Consider the following 20,241-nt stretch of genomic DNA (forward strand, 5'->3'; position numbering starts at 1 on the left):
GTGCTCTGGGCTATTTTGCTAACTCTGTTACATACCAGGGATGGCTGTCGGAGGCAGCTAACACAAGCATCTTTGTTGTAAATATTATACAAGTTTAACTAACGTATGCCAAAATAAGGCATTACTAAAACTTGCTTCATAAGGCAAAAAAATCAATACCCACTTGGAACAACTTGCTACAAGCTGTACTATTTGCAATCTTAAAACCAAACATTTAAAGAAAGATACAAAGACTTTCTATAGTAGGTTATTATAAGCCCTGTAAGATAAATGAATACTTCGCTTAGAGGTTCATAAGCATTGCATATCAAAACAAGGCATTATTAACACCCGCTTTACATTCTAGTACAGGAGAGAAACATCGAAGTCAAACAGTTTGTGATTAGATGCTTAACTAGAAATCTCCATACTTACCATTCAAAGAAAGAAAATAAGACTGCACACGGCAGGACATTATAAGTATCGTAAGATAAACCAAATCTGTATCCAGAAGTTACAAATATCGTAAGCCAAAATAAGGCGCAATTTAGATTTTGTTCCTTCAAATATTATACATCAATAAAGCGCTATCCAGACTCGCTCTGCAAACCAGTGTACAATACAATAAATCTATTTACAACAAGCGTATAACCCAATGTTGCAATGTATTAACCAATGTTAACACAAGATAAGACGTACTTAGCATTAGCTTTGTTCCCTTATATTAAAAGTGAATTTTGCAAGCAAACTAGATCACTGCCAGCACCATATGAATATATAAGAGGTGATATAAACCCAAATTGTGAGCTAGAGGTGATGATATTAGATGTATCCTTTTGTTAAAAAAGGACACATCCACAAATTGTGATACCAAGTGTGTAGGTGGATGACAGATATCCCATATATATTTTTTCACTATTTATAGTACCCTTCAAGTCTAAAATAATATACAAAACCAAAACCAGGCTTGATTTAGGGTCCTGAATAAGTCCTTTTGGAAATAATCACGTAAGCTGTCGCACATACATAATTTTGAACCAGATATTGGATTATTACAATCATGTATCTACACATTGTTTAACATGCAATCAATACATGAACCAAGCTGATTTATTTTAGTCTATCACAGATACATGATACTATATGCAGTGATAGACGATCTGATATAATTTACTAAATATTGTGTGACATTGTATATCTCTATAATCCTATATCGTTCCCTCAATAGTGACTGAAGATAAGAAAATTATTGTTAAAACATAATTTCTATATTCATTAACCCCCCCCCCCCTTTTTTTACCATTTCTGTTGCCCTTAATAATTTCCAATATTGGAGTGAACTTCCTTGAGGTGTCCTCAATAGTTGTACAACAAGGTTACTGAACTTACAATTAATCTATATTTCCTACCCAGTTCCTATGTGTTTTTAAAATGCACATACACACACATTGATTTTATTTAATTATTGCTGTAATAAAAGTTATGTTTTAATTGAATTCATTTGAATAAGAACTTTTTGGCCCTGAAAGTGAGTTGATCATTTATTTAAATCAGGGACGGAAGTGCTCCAAAGTGCACTCTTTTCAGTCTTGATCCCTCTCACGGGCTACAGACTTAGTCTAAAAATTGTCTTTGTGCACAAGCACTCCTGCTCATGCTGCTCATGTGAGAAAAACATACGCACATATATACAATTGTTTATGTGTGTGTGTGTATATATATATATATATATATATATATATATATATATACATTTAATTAATCAAATTGAGCAACCCTGTATTAATATTATTGTAGTGCTAGTGCCATCTCTTCTCCTTTACGTATTGCTACATATTCCTACTCCTTGTATAGGATTCAGGCACAATTAAAGCACACATATTAATCTACAGACATGACAAGCAAATTTGAAAGTGACAGACAGACTAGGGAGCAAAAAAGATTAGCAGATATGAACGAAGTGTTCAACAATCCTGGATCCACGAAAATAGATTCCACATCTAACAATCTGGACACTCTGCTAAGAGAACTACATAAAAAATGTATATAAGCAAGGCAAACTTTGGTGGGACAAGCAATTTTGCGAACAGTACATTGAGAGGAATCTAATACCTAGAGGCCTAAGAATACAATTATTCCCAGCCTTTGAATTTAAAGATAAGAACCTGAGTATTGAATGGTAGGATGCATTGAGTGAATGCTCCAAGAAACTTATGAAAATTCTTATTAAACATGATTCCTCAGAGTATGATAGATTAGAAGAGCAGATCAAAGTACAAAATGAACAACTAAAGCAGTGTGAAAATATGCAAGAATTTGAGAATATGTACAAAAAATATCAGAAAGAACTGGATAAGTATGAAAGCGAAATCAAGATGACCAAAAAGGACAAATTGCAAAGAGAAATACAGGATATTTCAAGACAATAAAGTGTACAAATGGAAAAATAGATTCAACAGCTCTAATACCAGATCACAGAGAAGAATTCATCTAGTTGAAACAGATGTCTCAGATACCGATGTAGATGACACTGAAGAATCAGAAGCAACCATTACACCCTCAACTTCAACTAACCAGGTTTCCCTTGAAAACAGAAAGAGGAAGTCTTTTTTTAGAGGAATAAAACAGCACAGATTCAGAACCACCAGGAGAGGTGGGTGGAAAAAACAAAAGGATAACCAGAAACAAAAAGAGCTCAAAGGACAAACCTCAGACAGCAAAGCAACACAGACGAAATCCAAGTCCATTCTCATTAATGAGGATGAAAAACTGAGAATAATCAATTTATCTGATCAAACTTTGACTGAACACCACATCAATGTTCTGTCCAAAGGCTTATCCTTCTGCCCCACCACCCCCTTAGATAAATTTGAAGCAATAAAGGATGTGCAACTCTTTCTGAGAAAATTACTGCTAAAAAAGCACTTCAATAATAAGGAGAGTGAAAATGTGCTAACTACCTGGTCAGAAGATGAATTGGAATCACTGCAGGCATTAGAAGACCTAATCACAGAACAAGAACCAAGTGAACAACCCAACTGGTGAAAAACACTTAAAGTTAAATCTAAGTTTGTCCCGTCGACAAACACCAGCTCTAACATTGATGTTTTCAATCAGATTGTATGTCAAAGTATCAACAATTTGGAAACTAGCTCAAAACTTTCTAATTTATCAAAGCAAAAGAAAAAAGCCCTAACAGAACTGGAATCTTGGAATGACATCATTATCCGCAACGCCGACAAGGGCGGCAATATTGTATTATGGCCAAGAGATATGTATTTAAAGGAAGCAAATACACAATTAAAAAACAAGATCTGTTACAGAGAATTATGGAGCAATCCATCTACAGATTTTCACAGCCAATACAATAAATTGATTGACACAGCCAGCAAGAAAGGGCTCTTAAGCAACAAAGAAAAGAAGTTCTTACAGGTCACCCATCCAAAAACTGCGAATGATATGTTTGTATATCTGTTCAATATATTTCATTATGTTAGTAGTATGGCAATTTTGTTTGGTAGAGGGGGCCATCACCATGACATCCACGGTTTTGGCGCAATTCACACACATTTTGCTAGATGGGTGGGGCTTAATGTATATGTAAGTCACTATGTTCACTTGCATGTTTGTTCTGGTCTGAGGAAGGAGTCTGTGGACTCCGAAACGTTACCACAATAAAATTAGTTTTTATGCTAAAAACCCAGTGAGTGCAGTCCTATTTTGAAAATAATATATATATATATATATATATATATATATATATATATATATATATATATATATATATATTATACAAAGAAATATATAAAAATGCACAATTGATGGTATATTGTTTTGAAATAAAAAGTAACTGTGAATTGCTATAAATTGATACATATTATGTTAACTTCTAATTTAAGGTAGACTAAGTTCAAACCCAACTCAGATCGTCAAACCTGTCTGTTTTCTTTGCATTTACTTTATTTTGTTTATTATCCAATTTTAATATGTGGATTTTTCAACACAGTTAATAACTAGGACATAGTTTTTTTTTATTTTTTAGGTCACATAATGATGTTTTGTTACGCCGGACCGGAAGTGGTTAGTTTTTCCACTTCTGGTTTGATGATCCAAATTAGGTTTGTTTATAATTGTTTGGCACCCTTCTACAAGGGTTTAGTTTTTTCACTTCCGGTTTGACGATCTGAGTTGGGTTTGTTTCACTGGCATAGAAGTGTCAGAAGATTCAGAGAGTCTTGAAAAAGGGTATCTGCCCTTTGAGATAGTACTGGAGTTTTAAGTAGTCATGTCAACCTCTTTATTATTGATGAAAGTTAGAGCCTGGAGGTGCAGGGAAAGTTCTAACTGCTAACAGCTCCTTAGCAATCAGTGTTGACGAGTTTCACTGCCTGCTTTCTCTCACTCAAGTCCATGTTCTATTCCACAGCATGGATCCTGAAGGTAAGATTGTTTAAATTTTTACACATAAAACGCTATAACATTGTCACAGTGTGGCTCCTTTATACCTTGATAGGATCCAGGGTTAATATCCTCTGAAGTGGATTTATTGAACAGTTGGGGTTAATTAATTAGTGTATTAATTATTTACATGCTGCTTTGTGTGATTTTTTCCTGGGCTGATAGACTGTGTTTTTGGCTGGAACAAACCGGTTTCACTTTTAATTTTCACTTTTGTTTTTGAAAGGGTTGCACAGCTCCTATTACTTGCTGTACTTAATACGTAATAACAGGGGAAGTACTGTCTTGCACTCCATGTGACCGGGTGTGGTCTATGTTGATTTCGTCCATTCCGGCTGAGACTTGAACCTGAGGAGAGCAGTTTCCTCTATTAACTGTCTGGGTCTAGGAGGTGGTGAGTGCCCCAGCCATTGGGAGTATAAAGGTGCAGTTTTATATATTAAAATTTTTTTTTATTTGTGTCCTTCTGTGGGTATAGCCTGAGCTATGGAACTCTGACATGTTAGAAGATACTCCTTCTGTACTAAATCATTCCTGTTTATATTGTGAGGAGGCCGTGGTTTTCCCGCCCACTCAATTATGTTCCACATGACTTAACACCGTTATAAAGTCTAAGAAGGAAGAAAAGCCTGCTAAGGCTCTTAGTCCCTCTAAGCCATCTACCTCTCAGGTCTCAGCGTCTCATGAGATTACTACCCTTGCTACATTATCCACTCCGCATGCAGTTCCCCGTAGCACATCTAATCCTCCATCCGGAGGGGGCCTTCTTCCTGCGGACTTTGCAGCGCAGTTACAAACAGCTGTGTCTGCGGCCCTCAGTGCATTACCTTGCTCTAAAAAATGCAAGAGAAAAGTTAAACATAGCTCTCCGGACTCAGAGTCATCTAAATGTTTATCAAATTTAGATATTATGTCTCAGTTATCCGATGTTGAGTTAACCTCTGTAGCTTCAGAGGGTGAACTTTCTAGGTCGGAGTCCTTAGCGTCTGCTGCGGAGGAACCGTCCTTTAGAACTAAAATTTAGCATTTGCGTTTTTTTATTAAAAGAGGTTCTGTCTATGTTAGAGGTTCCAGAGGCCTCGCTGCCTGAAGAACCTTTTGATACCTAAATTAGACAGTTTATGAAGACAGGAAAGTTCCTTTGACTTTTCCTGTGCCGGTTAAGATGGCGAACATTATTAAAAACAAATTGGGAAATAATTGGTTCTTCCTTTTCCCCCTCGTCTACTTTTAAAAAGTTGTTCCCGGTTCCAGACGCTCAACTGGATTTGTGGGGCTCCATTCCTAAAGTGGATGGTGCTATCTCTACGCTTGCTAAACGTACTACTATACCTTTTGAGGATAGTTTTTTTGTTCAGAGAGCCGATGGATAAGAAAATGCAAACCTTTCTGAGAAAGATGTTTCAACATACCAGATTTTTGTTTCAACATGCGGTTGCAGTTGCCGGAATGGCTACCTACTGGTGTGACTCTTTGTCAGAACTCATTGAGATGGAGTCTCCCCTCGAGGATATTCAAGACAGAATTAAAGTTCTGAGAATTGCTAATTATTTTATCTGTGATGAGAACATGCAAGTTATTTGCCTAAATGCAAAGGCCTCTGGCTTTGCAGTCCTAGCCTGCATGGCGCTCTGGTTGAAGTCTTGGTCTGCGGATATGACTTCTAAGTCCAAACTCCTTTCTCTTCCCTTCAAGGGAAAGATTTTATTTGGTCCAGACCTGGACTCCATTATTTCTATGGTTACCGGAGGCAAGGGTGCCTTCCTACCGCAAGATAAGAAGAACAAGTCTAAGGGACAACAATCTTCTAATTTTCGTTCTTTTTGTTCTGATAAATCCCAATGACAACAATCCTCCTCCAAGCCCGAGCAACCCAAGATTACTTGGAAGCCGGCTCAGTCCTGGAATAAATTTAAGCAGAATAAGAAGCCCGCCTAAAGCAAATCGGCATGAAGTGGCAGCCCACGATCCGGGATTGGATCGTGTAGGGGGCAAGGCAGACTGTCTCTTTTTTCAGACGCCTGGTTCAAGGACGTACAGGATCCGTGGGTCCTGGAGATGGTATCTAAGGGGATACAAGATAGGCTTCTAATCTCATCCGCCAAGGGGCGGATTCCTTCACTTGAATCTGTCTTCCAGACAAGAAAAGAGGGATGCCTTTATAGGAAGTGTTCGGGATCTATCCTCCTCAGGAGTTGTTGTCCCGGTGCCTATCGAAGAAAGAGGTTTGGGTTTTTTTTCTAAACATTTCCGTGGTCCCAAAGATGGAGGAACTTTTCGCCCAGTTCTGGACCTAAAGTGCTTAAGCAAATTTCTCAGTGTCCCTTCCTTCAAGATGGAGACGATAAGGTCCATCCTTCCTTTAATTCAGGAAGTCCAGTATATGACCACTATAGATCTGAAGGATGCTTACCTTCATGTTCCAATCCACAGGGAACACTTTCAATTCCTGAGGTTTGCATTCCTGGACCAGCACTTCCAGTTCATTGCCCTTCCTTTTGGCCTAGCTACTGCTCCAAGAATCTTTACGAATGTTGTGGGGGCTGTTCTATCCATTGCCAGAACTCAGGGTATGCAGTAGCCCCATACTTGGACGATATTCTGGTGCAAGCACCATCCTCTCATCTTGCGGAAGAATACTCGGAGTCCCTTCTCAGTCTTCTTCGATCACATGGATGGAAGATAAACTTGGAAAAGAGTTCTCTTATCCCAAGTACCAGGGTGGAATTCCTGGGTACTATAATAGACTCCATATTCATGGGGATATTTCTAACAGACCAGAGACAATGCAAGCTAACTTCAGCATGTCTGGCCCTCCGGACCTCCTTGAGTCCCTCTGTGGCTCAGTGTATGGAGATGATTGGTCTCATGGTGTCTCAGATTCTGGAGTGGGTGGAGGCCCACAGTTGTTTGCTGTTTTGTTCACTGGCAGCGATCCACATTCCGGGTGTGGACAACTGGGAGGCAGATTTTCTCAGCAGGCAATCCTTCCATTCAGGGGAATGGTTTTTCCATCCCGAGGTGTTTGCAGAGATATGCAGCATGTGGGGGATGCCGGAGATAGATCTCATGGCGTCCCGTCTCAATACCAAGCTACCCAGGTATGGGTCGAGGGATCCCCAAGCGGATCTAATAGATGCACTAGCAGTGACCTGGAGGTTCAAACGCATATATTTTTTTCTCCATTACCGCTTCTTCCTCGAGTGGTGGCCCCATCAAGCAGGAGCGGGTATAAGTAATCCTGATTGCTTCATCGTGGCCGCAAAGGACTTGGTTCAGGGATCAAGTGGGTATGTCCTCATCTTCTCCGTGGAAGTTATCTTGTTGCAGATACGTGCTGATACAAGGTCCATTTGTTCATCAAAATCTAGATTCTCTGAGGCTGACTGCGTGGAGATTGAACGCTTAGTCTTAGCCAAGAGAGGTTTCTCTGAAAGTGTCATTAATACTCTTATTCAATCTCGTAACCAGTTACTCTGCGTATCTACCACAAGGTGTGGAGGACCTACTTATTCTGGTGTGAAGAGCGTGGTTTTTCCTGGCACATAGTTAAGGTTGCCAGGATCTTATCTTTTCTCCAGGATGGGCTGGAGAAGGGCCTTTCTGCTAGTTCCCTGAGGGGACATATTTCGTCCCTGTCAGTTTTATTGCACAAGAGACCGGCTAAGCTTCCAGATGTGCAATCCTTTGTTAGGGCTCTGATTAAGATCAGACCTGTGTTTAGTTCTGAGGCTCCTCCTTGGAGCCTAAATATTGTTCTTCGGGTTTTGCAACATGTTCCGTTTGATCCTCTGCATTCCGTTGACATAAATTGTTATCTTGGAAGGTTCTCTCTTTATTGGCTATTGTCTCTGAGCGCAGAGTTTCTCAAAATCTCTGCTTTGCAATGTGAGTCCCCTTATCTGATTTTTCATGTAGATAAGGCAGTTTTATGTACTAAATTAGGTTTTCTTCCTAAGGTTGTGTCAGATCGCAGCATCAATCAGGAGATTGTGGTTCCTTCCGTGTGTCCTAATCTTTCTTTATCGAAAGAACGCTTACTTCACAATTTGGATGTGGTTCGCGCCTTGAAGTTCTATCTTCAGGCTACTAAGGAGTTTAGACTTTGTTTGTTGTCTATCCCGGGAAGCGTAAGGGGTAGAAGGCTACTTCGACTTCACTATCTTTTTGATTAAGGAGTGTCATCCGCTTAGCTTACGAGACAGCGGGACATCGTCCTCCTGAGAAAATAACGGCTCATTCCACTAGAGCAGTGGCTTCCTCTTGGGCTTTAAAGAATGAGGCCTCTATGGATCAGATTTGTAAGGCGGCTACCTGGTCCTCCTTACACACTTTTTCAAAATTTTACAAGTTTGATGTTTTTGCTTCGCTTGAAGCAGCTTTCGGGAGAAAAGATTTGCAGGCTGTGGTGCCCGTCAGAATAGGGTCCACATCTTCCCTTTTGTTCCCTCCCGTTATTCATTCAGTGTCCTCTGGAGCTTGGGTATAGTTTTCACAACAGTAAGGAATTATCTTAGAAAAGAAAACATAATTTATGCTTACTAGATAAATTCCTTTCCTTCCGGATAGGGAGAATCCATGGCTCCCGCCCGTTTTTTCTTGTCTATGGGTGGTCTCCTATTATTTATTTTATTCTTCTTGCACCATTTACAATGCCTTGCAAAAGTATTCACCCCCTTGACTTTTTACCTATTTTGTTACATTACAGCCTTAAGTTCAATGTTTTATTAATCTGAATTTTATGTTATGGATCAGAACACAATAGTCTAAGTTGGTGAATTGAAATGAGAAAAATATATACATAAAACTATTTTTTAGAAATAGAAAACAGAAAATTGGCATGTGCGTATGTATTTACCCTCTTTGTTATGAAGCCCATAAAAAGCTCTGGTGCAACCAATAACCTTCAGAAATCACATAATTAGTGAAATGATATTCACCTGTGTGCAATCTAAGTGTCACATGATCTGTCATTACATATACACACCTTTTTTAAAAGGCCCCAGAGGCTGCAACCCCTAAGCAAGAGGCACCACTAATCAAACACTGCCATGAAGACCATGGAACTCTCCAAACAAGTAAGGGACAATGTTGTTGAGAAGTACAAGTCAGGGTTAGGTTATAAAAAATTATCCAAATCTTTGATGATCCCCAGGAGCACCATCAAATCTATCATAACCAAATGGAAAGAACATGGCACAACAGCAAACAGGCCAAGAGACAGCCGCCCACCAAAACTCATGGACCGGGCAAGGAGGGCATTAATCAGAGAGGCAGCACAGATCTAGGGTAACCCTGGAGGAGCTGCATAGTTCCACAGCAGAGACTGGAGTATCTGCACATAGGACGACAATAAGCTGTACACTCCATAGAGTTGGGCTTTATGGCAGACTGGCCAGAAGAAAGCCATTACTTTCAGCAAAAAACAAAATGGCATGTTTTGAGTTTGCGAAAAGGCATGTGGGAGACTCCCAAAATGTATGGAGGAAGATGCTCTGGTCTGATGAGACTAAAATTGAACTTTTCAGCCATCAAAGAAAACGCTATGTCTGGCGCAAACCCAACACATCAAATCACCCAAAGAACACCATCCCCACGGTGAAACATGGTGGTGGCAGCATCATGCTGTAGGGATGTTTTTCAGCAGCCGGGACTGGGAAACTGGTCACAGTTGAGATAAAGATGGATGGTTCTAAATACAGAGATATTCTGGAGCAAAACCTGTACCACTCTGTGCGTGATTTGAGGCTAGGACGGAGGTTCACCTTCCAGCAGGACAATGACCCCAAACACACTGCTAAAGCAACACTTGAGTGGTTTAAGGGGAAACATGTAAATGTGTTGGAATGGCCTAGTCAAAGCCCAAACCTCAATCCAATAGAAAATCTGTGGTCAGACTTAAAGATTGCTGTTCACAAGCACAAACCATCGAACTTGAAGGAGCTGGAGCAGTTCTGCAAGGAGAAATGGGCAAAAATCCAAGTGGTAAGATGTGGCAAGCCCATAGAGACTTATCCAAAGCGACTTGGATGTGTGATTGCCGCAAAAAGTGGCACTACAAAGTATTGACTTTAGGGGGGTGAATAGTAATGCACACTGAGCTTTTTCTGTTATTTTGTCCTATTTATTGTTTGCTTCACAATAATAATTAAAAAAAAAAAAAAACATCTTCAAAGTTGTGGGCATGTTCTGTAAATTAAATTATGCAAATCCTCAAACAATCCATGTTGATTCCAGGTTGTGAGGCAACACAACACGAAAAATGCCAAGGTATTGTATACCCTAATGTTTCTCCTACTTTTCCTTGTTCCCTCAGCATAATGACTTAGGTAATGAGGAAGTTGGAGGGATGTTTTAGCCTTTAGCTGGGGTGTCTGTGCTTCCTCCTGGTGGCCAGCTGTTGTATTTCCAAACAGTAAGGAATGAAGCCGTGGACTCTCCCTATCTGGTATCTGGTAAGCATACATTATGTTTTTGTTTGAGTCATGCACTAACATTCATATGTGTAACTTAGACATTAACCCCATAAGCACCTAAATATCTGTGTTGCATCACAGGGTAGGAAAACAAGATTTATAGTAATTAGTAAATCAATATTTTCTTCACACTTATGTTGCCATATAAAAAGCCCACCTTGACACTTTGTTTTGACTTGCTTAGTATTGTGTGGGTTTTTGCTCATGCAACCTCCTAAAGATTGACCAAAATATATTTTTATTTTTATTCTCTGCATAAGTTATTTTTGCTGTACAAGTCATAAGGATGGATATATATTGAAATAATAAGGGCACCAAAGACCAAATGCAGGAGTGGCTAAGGCATTTACCTCAATAGTATCTGAATATCCTTTTCATTATAACCAAATTGGTTATTATAGTGTATTTTCAAATATATGAACATCAACTAACAAATAATACTGTTCCCCCCCCCCCATATTTTAATTTAGGCTTTATCCAGGCTCTTGTCACTGATCTGTGGGCTGTTTTAGAATGTGGAAGAGATGACATCAGAGTAATTCACCCTAAGCCTATTCCTGTTGACCCAATAGATAGAAGCTGTCAAAAGGTATTTCTTGTTCTCTTTCTAACAATGTTATGTCAATATTTAGAGCACATTGTATTAAGAACACATAGTTATATGTCTATTATTTACGTTAACTTTCTTGTAACTAATGATACCTGTGCAAACGTATTGGAAAATTGCATTGTTTTATATACAACTATAAAGTCGATATAATATTTAAATGTAAATCATTTGATATTGAACAGAAAGTAAATAATTCTTTAAATAGGTCTATTTACATAAAAGGATGCATTCATTCTAGAGATCTTATGCACACACCTATTTAAAAGAATCATTAAACTCTTTGTGATTTTAAAGGGCCATTACATTTGTGCTTATGCTTGAAAATTGTGCTTGTCCAATGCTCCTTAGAGAGGCAAAAAGACTGTATTTTCAAAATGCTGTAAATCAAATATCTGGTTTATGCAATTTGAAACATTTTGAAAACCTAGTTTTTTTTCGGCCCCTCTAAGGAAGGTGGGACAAGTACAAATGTTGTAATTGTTTATTGTCGATTTCATTTTAAACAAATATTATTTTGTAATAGTTTAATGATGTAAACAGCTGTTACAGAGGTCTTATTGTCTTATGTAGAGCATTAAAAGCAAGTAAATAGCATTGTCAGGTATATTTCAAATTTTGAGCTTTACATTACACCACTTTATAGATAAATAGGTATGACATTCACAGAATTTTTTGTTCCTATAAGAAAAAGACATTGGCGAAAAAGTCTTGCTTCCCAATAAACACATAATGTAGTGGCTTTCTAACGCTAAGACATGATCTACTTTATTTAACCACATAGGTAATGTAGGGAGCACATTTTTCTTCCATAGCCTAGGTATTAAACGCTTCGGGCAGTTAAGCATACAGTTAAATAATCGTTTCCTATATATGCAGAATATGCGTGGTGTATAGTTTAGTAGAATAATAGTGGGTGAAAGTGTTATTGAGGTACCCAGTACAGTGTTAATGCTCCTAGAGATGTCTGCCAAAAATGTGCATAAGAGGGGAAAGGACCACCAGATGGGAGACAGTGTACCCACACCCCAACAAAGATTCCAACATAGTAATGAGGAGTTCGGAAAGATACTGTAAAGGCGGTGTGGAGTCGGATACCACCTGGAGAACAATTTATAATTCATTTTGGCGATATTTATGGAGATGGATGACTTTTTTATCTCATTAAATATATGGCTCCATTGAGGCTCAGTCAGGTTGGTTTTTAGCTCTGCTTCCCATTTAGAAATATAGGAGGGCTTCTTATCAGGAAAGGAACCTCTTAGTATTTTATAGATTATGGAGATATGGGACCTATTTATAGAGGGGGAAGTACATAAGGTTTAAAAGGGAGTGACACCCTATAAACTGGGATATTTGTAGGTATACCCCCAACACGTGGAGTCTGAATAGCGTGAGTGTCTAACAGACTCAGGTTGTTAAGGAGATGGGTCGGGGGGATATTGAGCTAGATATTGTTTTGTTTTGGGCCACTAACCTATCTCAGACTCGTAGGGTAGCCGCTACAAGATAGTTTGTAACTGGGGGGTTTTGCATTGGGGGGAATCCAGCACAGCTCACCTATATTGTGACCTCCTGTCAGATTGCATTCTAGCTGGACCCATGGTTTATTTGGGAGAGCATGTTTCCAAGCAGTATTGGGTGCCAAATGAGCTGCTCTATAATACTCTAAAAGGTTTGGGACACCTAAGCCTCCGTGCTCTCTACTGAGATATAGTGTATTCCTGGTCACCCTGGTCCTCTTATGTGCCCATATAAATAGTTCAAATTGTTTTTGCTGTCGGGATATATATTGTAGGGGAAGATCTAACGGGAGAACTTGAAATAGGTACATTTGATTTGGGGAGTAGATTCATTTTTATGGCATTAATGCGACTTAGCCAAGAGAGGTGACCTTGCTTGTGCCAGGTCTCAAGGGAGGACAGAGACTCATTTTGCAAAGGTAAGTAGTTAAGGTCAAAAAGATCTGCTGGAGTAGCAGGAACCTCGATTCCCAAATAGCGCAGTTTGGTCGCGATCTGGAAACTGGTGTGACTGGAAATAAATCAGGATTACACCTGTGAGATATTTAAAGGCATCAATATTGATTTCCCCATATTAATAGTAAAATTAGAAACCTGTTTGTACATGGCTAGCTCTGCAAGGAGAGGAGGTATAGAAGAGGTCGTGGAACTGATCATGAATATAATATTGTCTGCGTAAAGGAGGCACTTTTGGTGTTCCTCACCGAAGAAGATTCCCTGGATGTTGGTGTTATTTCTGATCCTAGCCGCTAATGCCTCCACCGTCAGGGCAAATAACAAGGAAGAAAGGGGACAGCCCTGGCGTGTGCCGTTATTGATGAAGATCTGATGGGTTAGTGTGTTGTTAGCGGAAATTCTGCCAGTGGGGTTATGATATAGCGCCTTTATTTGAGTAATCAATATATATGAGAATCCAAACTTCGGCAGCGTGGCCCAGAGAAAATCCCAGTCGACCCTGTCGAAGGCCTTTTCCGCATCTGTAGACAGAAAGACCATCGGGGTTTTAATGGAAACAGTAGTAAACAGGGTTTGTAATACACGTATAGAGTTATCTTTGGCTTCCCTACTTGGAATGAAATCGGCTTGGTCGGTATGTATAAGTAGGGGGAGGATTCCGTTTATTCTCGTCGCCATTAGCTTCGCATATATCTTAATGTCTATGTTTATTAAAGATATTGGGCTATAATTGGTTACTTGATCAGACGGTTTACCCGGTTTTGGAATGACAGAAATCGTAGACCCTAATAGAGACTGCGGTAAGCTGGATACACTATCAATGAACAGGTGATAGAACTTGGGTGTAAAGCCATCAGGGCCTGGGGCTTTTCCCTGAGGTAGGTTCTTAATAGCCACTAGCAGTTCCTGTAGCGTAAACTGTGAGTCCAGAGTTTCACAGTGCTGTGCGGTCAGGGAGGGGAAATGTGTCTGTGAAAGGTAGTTTTTAATTAATCCACGTTTATAGAGTGGGTCTGGGTTTGGTAGATTATAGAGGGAGGAATAATAATCTGCCAATTGGTTGACTATATATGTATTGGAGGTATACAAGGAGCCTGAGGAATCCACTATTTTAGGGATAACGGATTTGTAGTTTTTTTTTTTAAAGAGATCTGGCCAGAAGGCGTCCTGCCTTGTTACTTTCAATGAAAAACTTGGATTTTGTGCTGAGTGCTCGAAGCTGGGCGTTTTTAATCAGGTGTTAAGTAAGTGCTTCCCTAGCCTGCTGAGATTGTAGCAAGAGCTGTGAGGATTTTGGGTTACATTTTAGCTCTCTTTCTTTCTCTTGGAAGTCAGACGTCAAAGTTGTGTATAGTGCTGCTCTCTGTTTGCGTAATTTATGTGTGTGGGTCATTATCACTCCTCTAATGTAGCATCTGTATGCTTCCCAATTATTAGTTATTGATGTCTCGCCTGGGTTGTTAAAATTAAAAACCTCAGTTATTTTTCTATTTTATCGGTGGTTATCAAAGGGTCTGAAAAGATCTGGTCATTGAGTCTCCAGAGCTGCTGGTGCTGGGGCTTTGTGGACAATTTAAAAGTGGAGCTAACCATGCTATGGTCAGACCAGGAGGTGTGGTGTATGCGGGAGTCAGTCAGTACAGTCAACATACCCTGGTCATAGAGTAAGTAATCTAGGCGCGTATAGGAGCGCTGAGGGTTAGAGAAAAAAGTAAAGTCTTTGGTCATAGGGTGTCTTAATCTCCAGGTATCAAAAAAAGGGAGTGCCTGCCAGTTGGCTCTTATTTTCCTGCTCCGGAGATATGACTTACCCGAAGATATGTCTAAGGCTGGGGTAATATGAAAGTTAAAATCACCTTTCCAAAGAAAGGAGGTGAAGGGCATATTGGGGCGCAAATGTTGGCCAACGTGAGTGGTCTGCCATAGTATAACCCTACCAGGATTAGTATCCTGCCCTCTTGATCTTGGTATTTGTCCAGGAGGTGGAAAGGTGTACCCTTTGAAATACTGACCCCATTATGTTTCGTCGGGCCAGAATTAAGGAAGTGTTGGTCATAATAAAGGCGTGAGATTACAAGTTCATCCGTTTCTTAGGTCATAATAATGTTGATATGCTTTTTATAGAAGTCATGGAAAGCTATTGAGCGTTTCTGTGGGGACAAGAATCCCTTTACATTCTGTGTGGCAATGTTAAAAGAGCTGACTTGGTGATGTTAAGGCATAGTGATTTGAGTGTTGATCTGTACATCAGGCATTATTTGCTAAAGCTAAGACAATACGTTTCTAATACAACTGATTTATACTCTGCACGCAGTGTAACTGATTTCAAGTAATACGTGAGTCACCTGGAGGTGAGGTTGGGAACGGTTAAGGGTAGGGGAAGAGTTGAAAGGTAGGGGGATTAGGTATGGAGAGGTGTTAAAGAAAGAGAAAAGGAGAACAGAGAATGTGGCAACAGAGGAAATTACAACTCAATGGAGCCCACTCCAAATGGGAGGTCAAACAATAAAATATACTTGAGGGTGCTTAGCCCCTATAATGGTACGCCTGGGCCGAGAGTACTCTCAATTGCATTTAAAGCTAAACATTATAGGACTAAACAGCAAACAAACTTCACTTCTGTTAGCGGGGGAGACTTGAGAATATACAAGACATCAGCAAATATGCAAAAGAGCGTAAGACTGAACATTAGACTAAAGTCCACATGTAGCTTGCAGATATCAAGTGTCCACTAAATATGCAGGAGGCTACATAGTGAAATGTCACTGTGAGTGGTGTGATCCTTTATTTCGAAACAAAAAAGAAAAGAACTCAAGTACCATACTCACAGGTTTGTTGATCTCGTAGAACAGGTAACTTCCTGAGATTTAAGGAGATTCAGGCCCCATTTTCTTCTTACTTTGCTTGCTGGCAATTTCAGACCACAGTCTCTGTGGCCTCGGTGGAAGGGGCGCAGTTTTGGCAGCATAGGAGTCCTGAATTTCTGGGAGAGGAAGGCCTAGTTGCTTGCTGAAATCAGCCGCCTGAGTTGGGCTCAGAAACTCATACCTTTTCCCACTTTTGATGACCTGCAAGGAGACCCGGAAGCCCCACCTGTATGGGATCTTAAAGGAGCATAGATGTTCTGTGAGGAAGGCATATTCTTTCCTGATTTGGAGAGTCTTTACGGATAGATCCTGGAAGATCTGGATTTTAGCACTCATATAGGAAAAGTTAGGCTGAGATCTTGCTAGTTGGTAGATTTTCTCTCTATCCCTGTAATTTTGGAAGCAGATTATAATGTCCCTGGGAGGTTGATTGTCGCTGGGCTTAGGGCGCAATGAGCGGTGAGCCCTTTCCAAAGGCAGTATATCAATCACGTGTTGATCAGCAATGGCTAGGGACTGGAACATGTTTTGGAGGTGGTACTGAACATCTTCACCTTTCACAGTTTCGGGCACCCCTCTAATGCAGAGATTGTTCCATTGCGCCGTATTTTCCATATCATCCACTTTATTTTCTAGATCCTTAATCTGTGACTGTTGAGCTTCCAAGGAGTGAGACATGTCAGAAATGTATTTAGCCCATTCCTCTCTGTCATCCTCTAGGGCCTCTACACAAAAACCCAATTTGTTAATGTCTCTTTTCAGATCCGCACACTCACTTTTAATGCAGGACTTAACTTGGTTTATTAGCGCCTCTATGGCTCTCATAGTAACTGGGCCATCTTCATTTTGTGAAAGGCTGTGCGGTGAGGGCGGCGGACCTTGTGAATCATCTGGGTTATCAGATTGACATTCATCATCACTGTGTGCCTGAGGAACATCTGCTTTTTTCTTTTTATCAGCATTTTTGAAAAAAGTATTCATTGCGCTAGGGACAGTGTTGGGCTTTAGATTTCTCTCCACTATGGAGTTTCTGTGAAGCGCCATCTTGTACAAACCCACATATGGGTATAGTTTGGTTACAACTCAGGTTTTCAAATGAAGTGATTGTGTAAGGCAGCTGTTACTGGCAGTGTCTCTGTTGGAGTGTTTGTAGTAGGGCGAATAAACTCCTCAAAGTAGATTAAAGTGCAGGCTGGTTATTGCTCCAACACTGAGAAAGGATAATTCCCAGTAAAGTAAAGATGCTGTTCATGTAGGATATACAGGGAGTGCAGAATTATTAGGCAAATGAGTATTTTGACCACATCATCCTCTTTATGCATGTTGTCTTACTCCAAGTTGTATAGGCTCGAAAGCCTACTACCAATTAAGCATATTAGGTGATGTGCATCTCTGTAATGAGAAGGGGTGTGGTCTAATGACATCAACACCCTATATCAGGTGTGCATAATTATTAGGCAACTTCCTTTCCTTTGGCAAAATGGGTCAAAAGAAGGACTTGACAGGCTCAGAAAAGTCAAAAATAGTGAGATATCTTGCAGAGGGATGCAGCACTCTTAAAATTGCAAAGCTTCTGAAGCGTGATCATCGAACAATCAAGCGTTTCATTCAAAATAGTCAACAGGGTCGCAAGAAGCGTGTGGAAAAACCAAGGCGCAAAATAACTGCCCATGAACTGAGAAAAGTCAAGCGTGCAGCTGCCAAGATGCCACTTGCCACCAGTTTGGCCATATTTCAGAGCTGCAACATCACTGGAGTGCCCAAAAGCACAAGGTGTGCAATACTCAGAGACATGGCCAAGGTAAGAAAGGCTGAAAGACGACCACCACTGAACAAGACACACAAGCTGAAACGTCAAGACTGGGCCAAGAAATATCTCAAGACTGATTTTTCTAAGGTTTTATGGACTGATGAAATGAGAGTGAGTCTTGATGGGCCAGATGGATGGGCCCGTGGCTGGATTGGTAAAGGGCAGAGAGCTCCAGTCCGTCTCAGACGCCAGCAAGGTAGAGGTGGAGTACTGGTTTGGGCTGGTATCATCAAAGATGAGCTTGTGGGGCCTTTTCGGGTTGAGGATGGAGTCAAGCTCAACTCCTAGTCCTACTGCCAGTTTCTGGAAGACACCTTCTTCAAGCAGTGGTACAGGAAGAAGTCTGCATCCTTCAAGAAAAACATGATTTTCATGCAGGACAATGCTCCATCACACGCGTCCAAGTACTCCACAGTATGGCTGGCAAGAAAGGGTATAAAAGAAGAAAATCTAATGACATGGCCTCCTTGTTCACCTGATCTGAACACCATTGAGAACCTGTGGTCCATCATCAAATGTGAGATTTACAAGGAGGGAAAACAGTACACCTCTCTGAACAGTGTCTGGGGGGCTGTGGTTGCTGCTGCACGCAATGTTGATGGTGAACAGATCAAAACACTGACAGAATCCATGGATGGCAGGCTTTTGAGTGTCCTTGCAAAGAAAGGTGGCTATATTGGTCACTGATTTGTTTTGTTTTTGAATGTCAGAAATGTATATTTGTGAATGTTGAGATGTTATATTGGTTTCACTGGTAAAAATAAATCATTGAAATGGGTATATATTTGTTTTTTGTTAAGTTGCCTAATAATTATGCACAGTAATAGTCACCTGCACACACAGATATCCCCCTAAAATAGCTATAACTAAAAACAAACTAAAAACTACTTCCAAAACTATTCAGCTTTGATATTAATGAGTTTTTTGGGTTCATTGAGAACATGGTTGTTGTTCAATAATAAAATTAATCCTCAAAAATACAACTTGCCTAATAATTCTGCACTCCCTGTAGCAGTATTGGTAAGCAGCCAATAAGGGTGCTGGTGTTTATTAGAGTAACATATATATAGTCCTTAATTTGCGGCTCATGATGTGTAATAGTTAGCTTGTGGTTGAGATAAGTACTGTTATAGCTCTGTAAGGCTTTGCTATGTCCCCTTATATGTGCACGTTATGTGCTGGAAAACATGTCAGTCCACTCTGTTTAGTTAGGGGGTTAAGGAGTATATAGAAAAATACACCATGTTGCCTTACCCCTCATCGGATGATCCGGAGGAAGAAGCTGGAGAGAAAAAAGAAATTGCTGCCACCAGCATCGACGGAGCCCCAATAATGAAGTGATGTAAGGTTATTTAGGGTACATCCATTTGTCGCTCACTACCATGCAGCAGGACCTCTGGAAAGCACGGAGGAGAAACGCCACTCAAGGCAGGCTCTTTTGCGGCTTTCACCGCGACTTGTCAGCGGATCCACTCAGCAGGGCTCCAGCCCATAGAAAAAGTCCCAGAGAGGTCCTCACATCTCCCTCTGCAGTGTACAAGTTTTTGGAGCGTGCAGCCCAAGTTTAGCTGTCCCGGGAGTGGGTCTCTGCCGTCGCTGTCTAAGGAGCTCTAGTGTGGTGTGGCCATCATGGATGCCTGCACGCTCCGCCCAGCTGTTACAGAGTTTTATTTGATATTGTGGGCTACATTTATGAAGCTGTGGACTCAGCTTTGGAGCCTGAACAGTCCTGAAACCCTAGTTAAGTAAGTTCTGTCATGAGGTAGTGGAGTTCAAGGGAGAGAAAGTTAAAAATTGAAATGTGCATGGGTGGATTCCAATTTTAAATAGAAACAGGTTTGCAAAATACTTCCAATAGCAAAATGCTTCTCGAAAAAGTTATTGTGACATACTGTACGTATGTATGCTGTGAAGGCCCGTGCACCAACATTCAAACAAACCTTCTCAGGTAGTCAGCTGTGGTTTGTATAACACAAATTATGTTTCCACTGATACAATATACAGCATATGTTAGCGCTGCGGAATCTGTTGGCTCTCTACAAATAACCGATAATAATAATAATAA

General features: G+C 40.3%; 1 protein-coding gene across 1 annotated transcript in view; it reads left to right on the forward strand.

Moving 5' to 3' along the window:
- TBC1D32 (TBC1 domain family member 32) overlaps positions 1 to 20,241 on the forward strand; it is a 695,824-nt gene that overhangs the window by 388,946 nt on the left and 286,637 nt on the right. The window contains exon 21 of the mRNA XM_053710787.1: positions 11,384 to 11,502. Within this exon, the coding sequence (XP_053566762.1) occupies positions 11,384 to 11,502 (119 nt within the window). The remainder of the gene's footprint in view (positions 1 to 11,383; positions 11,503 to 20,241) is intronic.

The sequence above is a fragment of the Bombina bombina genome, chromosome 4 (genome assembly GCF_027579735.1).
Source record: "Bombina bombina isolate aBomBom1 chromosome 4, aBomBom1.pri, whole genome shotgun sequence".
Classification (NCBI taxonomy): Eukaryota; Metazoa; Chordata; class Amphibia; order Anura; family Bombinatoridae; genus Bombina; species Bombina bombina.